General features: G+C 66.3%; 1 protein-coding gene across 1 annotated transcript; it reads left to right on the top strand.

Annotated features, from left to right (window-relative positions):
• Nucleotides 1–5: 5 nt before the first annotated feature.
• On the top strand, nt 6–1,818 carry LOC112124513 (metalloproteinase inhibitor 1-like; the record flags this gene model as incomplete). The annotated part of the gene is made up of 4 exons (XM_026647278.1): nt 6–95; nt 292–412; nt 1,045–1,166; nt 1,597–1,818. Coding segments are annotated over 4 exons (555 nt in total), but the record flags the coding sequence as incomplete, so codon positions are not given.
• Nucleotides 1,819–3,666: the final 1,848 nt, after the last annotated feature.

Below are 3,666 nucleotides of genomic sequence, written 5' to 3'. Positions count from 1 at the left end.
TGATTCTGGGCAAGTTCGTGGGGGTCACTCCACTGAGCCCCAGCGGCACCGAGGAGTTCCAGTCCTGGATTCGCTACGAGATCAACGTCACAAAGGTACCTGCCCCCCCCAACCCCCCCCTGCTCCCCACAGCCAGCCCCCACCAACCCCCCACTCCCCCTGCCCCGCTCCCCACAGCGCCCCCTGCTGGTCCAGGCCAAGACTGGGGAAGCCAGGAGCTCCCCCCACAGCCAGCCCCCTACCCTGCTCCCCACAGCGCCCCCTGCTGCTCTGACGCGCATCTCCCTGCAGACCTACAAGGGGATCGGGTCACTGGGGGACGTGCTCTTCATTGACTCCTGGGAGGAGGAGAGCCTCTGTGGGTACCGACACCCGGCGCCCCTGGACGGGAAGGAGGAGTACCTCATCATGGGTAAGGCACCCCAGCACCCCGACTCCACCTGGGGCAGCCCCCCACCCTGGGGACTTCCCAATACCCCCCAGGGCCCCCCGACACCCGCCCCCCCCCGGGGGAAATCCCCCCCCCTCTAAGACCCCCCCCCCCCCAGGCAGCGAAGTCCTCCGGACTTCCTTAATCTGGAGTGACTCCCAGCCAGCCGTGTGAACACAGAGGTTTGTCCGCCTGCCCTTCCTCCAAGCCCCCCCGTACATCTTTTCTGCTGAGCGTCCCGTCCCCCCACTCACCCTGGAGATGGCCCCCCCCCATTCAGCCTCCCCCCCGGGTACGGCCCCCCCAAGACACAGCACTCCCCGCCCAGTGGTCCTGTGGGGGGGGGGGGCGGTGCAGTGCTATGGGGCGCTCTAGGATTCTTTAGAGGGCTCTGTGGGTCCGTGTGGGGCTCTGGGGAGGGGTTCTGGGGGCTCTGTGGGTATGTGGGGGGTGGATGTGGGTCTGTGTGGCTCTGGATTTGTGGGGGGCACTGGGGGGGCTACAGGATCTGGGGGCTTTGTGGGGGGCTAGAGGAGGCTCTGGGGGTCACTGGGGGGGCTTTTGATCACTATGGGGCGTGGTGCCAGCCACTCCCTCTGCCCTCTCCCCCCCAGCCAAGCGGCAGGGCAAGCCCCTGATTATCTCGTTGTGCTCCTTCGTGCGCCCCTGGGGGAGCGTCTCCCCCAGCCAGCGCCGCGGGGTCAGCCAGGCCTACGGAGAGGGCTGCGCCTGTGAGGTGAGTTCTTGTGGGATGGGAGGCCTGGGGAGCAGGGGCTGGGAGATGGGGGGGGGGTGAGGGGTCTGGGGAGCAGGGGCTGGGAGATGGGGGTGCTGGGAGAAGGGGGCCTTGGAGGGCTGGGGGTGTCCCTAACCCCACCTCCTTCCCCCCCCAGGTGATGCCTTGTAACATCTGGTGGGGGGGCAGAAGTGGGGCTTGGAGGTGCTGGGTCAATGGGGGATGGGCATGTCCCAGGGTGCCCCTCTGCGGGTGGGTGGGGAAATTTATGCAGAGTGGGCGTGTCTCTCTCTAACTCCACCCACTCTCCCCCCCACACAACCATTCCCAGCACACAAGTGGGGGGATGAGGTTCAGGGGGCAAGGTCTATGTGATAAGGGCGGGGTCTGTGGGTGGGCGTGGCTCTCTCTAACCCCACCCCCTCCCCAGGTGGTGTGGTGTCACTCCATGCCGTGCGAGCTGTCGGGCGACACCCAGTGCCCCTGGACCGACGGGCTGCAGGACTGGAACTGGCAGGGGCCCCAGGCCGAGCGCCAGGCCTGCCTGCCCCACCCCAGCCAGGGGGCGCCCCACGGCGCCCACCCCTTCTGCGCCTGGGAGACCCTTGAGGACAGCTTCTCCGAGGCCACAGCCAACTCCCCCGGACTGTGACCCCCCGAAACACCCCCTGACCCCCAGCCTAACCCCCAGAACTGTCACCCCCTCTCCCTTTGTTCCCCCACCCCAGCTCGGGCTCGGTTAAAATGATTTTGCTGAGTTTGATTCTTAAATAAATAAATTGCTGGAACCCAGATCTGCGCTGTCGTCTGCTGGCCCAGGGCTGGGGGGTGTGAGAACCCCTTGCACTGAGCCCCAGGCCGAGCTGCCCCCTGGCACATACCCCAGAGCACCCCCAGGCGCCAATCCCTGGCTGCTCCCCTGTGCCCCAATCCACTGCACCCCCAGGAGTGGAGTTCTCTATGTACAACTCCTGAGATGCAGCCACCTCTGGGGCAGGGCAGCTGCAAACAGACACACGCAACATTACACGGGGACAGCTCTCCTGGGACTGAGATGCAGCCACCTCTGGGGCGGGGTGGCTGAGGAATGGGTGCACATAACACAAAACACCAGCCCAGGTCTGGGCTCCCCTCCCCACATGCTGCTGGTGCCCCTCACTCCTGAGGCCCAATGCCCCTGCCAGAGAGCTAGGAGGGAACCCAGGAGTCCTGGCTCCCAGCCCCCGCCCCCCGACTAGACCCCACTCCCCTCTCAGAGCCAGGGAGAGAACCCAGGAGTCCTGGCTCCCAGCACCCTTGCTCTAATCACTAGACCCCACTCCCCTCCCAGAGCCGGGGAGAGAACCCAGGAGTCCTGGCTGTGTGCAGATGGGGGGTTGGCTCTACCGGCTCCAGGCCGGGGCACGCTGTGATGTCATAGTGGGTCTCCACGGGGATGTTCTAGAACCCGGGGCGGCTGGGAGACATCAGAGCAAGGGGCGGGTGTGCGGCTTGGGGGTCACTGGGGTGTTGTGGTGCTGCAGGGCCTGGTAAGCGCCCCACAGAACTGCTGCCCCCGGGGGACCCGCTCAGCATCGCCTTCCCGCCGGGGAAACAGAGGCATGGAACGGCTTGGGGACAAGTGCCTTAGACTGGCGGGGCTGGGAGCCAGGACTCCTGGGTTCTATTCTGGCTCCAGCAGGAGAGGCGGGGGGGGGTGTGTCTAGTGGTTAGAGTGGGGGAGGGGGAGGGGTTCTAGGAGCCAGGGCTCCTGGGTTCTCTGGGAGGGGAGTGGGGTCTAGTGGGGAGAGCTGGGAGTCAGGACTCCTGGGTTCTCTCCCTGGCTCTGGGAGGGGAGTGGGGGCTAGTGGTTAGAGCAGGGGGGGCTGAGAGCCAGGACTCCTGGGTTCTCTCCCCGATTCTGGGAGGGGAGAGGGGACTGATGGTGGTTTAGAGCAGGGGGGCCTGGGAGCCAGGACTCCTGGGTTCTTTGCCCGCTCTATGCGGGAGGCCAGTGTCACACTTCTCCCCTTCGCCCTGCCTCCACCCCCTCGCCTCTCTATCCCCCTGCAGGTAGCACGGAGGGTGTGGGGCCCCGAACCCGGCACCCTCGCCCCGGCCTGTGGCCATGAGGGCTCTGGTGCTGCTTCCCGTCCTGGCCTGCCTGAGCGCCGGGGCCCGGGGCAAGGTGTTCAGTCGCTGTGAGCTGGCCCGGCTGCTGCAGAGAGGGGGGCTGGACGGGTTCATGGGGTACCGCCTGGACAACTGTGAGTGCCCATCCCCCGTGCTCCTCCTCCCTTTCCCCCCCCCATCCTCTCCTCCCCCCTCCCCCTGTCTGGGGCTCTCGCCCTTGGAGGCACCCAACAATTCATTCTCCCCCCGCAACTATCCCAGGACTCCTGGGTTCTCTCCCCGGTGCTGTGAGGGAAGTGGGGTCTAGTGGTTAGAGCAGGGGGGGCTGGGAACCAGGATTCAGTTTGCCACTATCTGTCTCACCAGTGGCCAGCTCCAGAGGCAAAAC

The sequence above is a fragment of the Terrapene carolina genome, unplaced genomic scaffold, assembly GCF_002925995.2.
Source record: "Terrapene carolina triunguis isolate 2854851 unplaced genomic scaffold, T_m_triunguis-2.0 Scaffold51710, whole genome shotgun sequence".
NCBI lineage: Eukaryota > Metazoa > Chordata > Testudines > Emydidae > Terrapene > Terrapene triunguis.
Note: the sequence above shows the minus strand (reverse complement) of the source record. Positions and strands in the feature narration are given on the sequence as shown.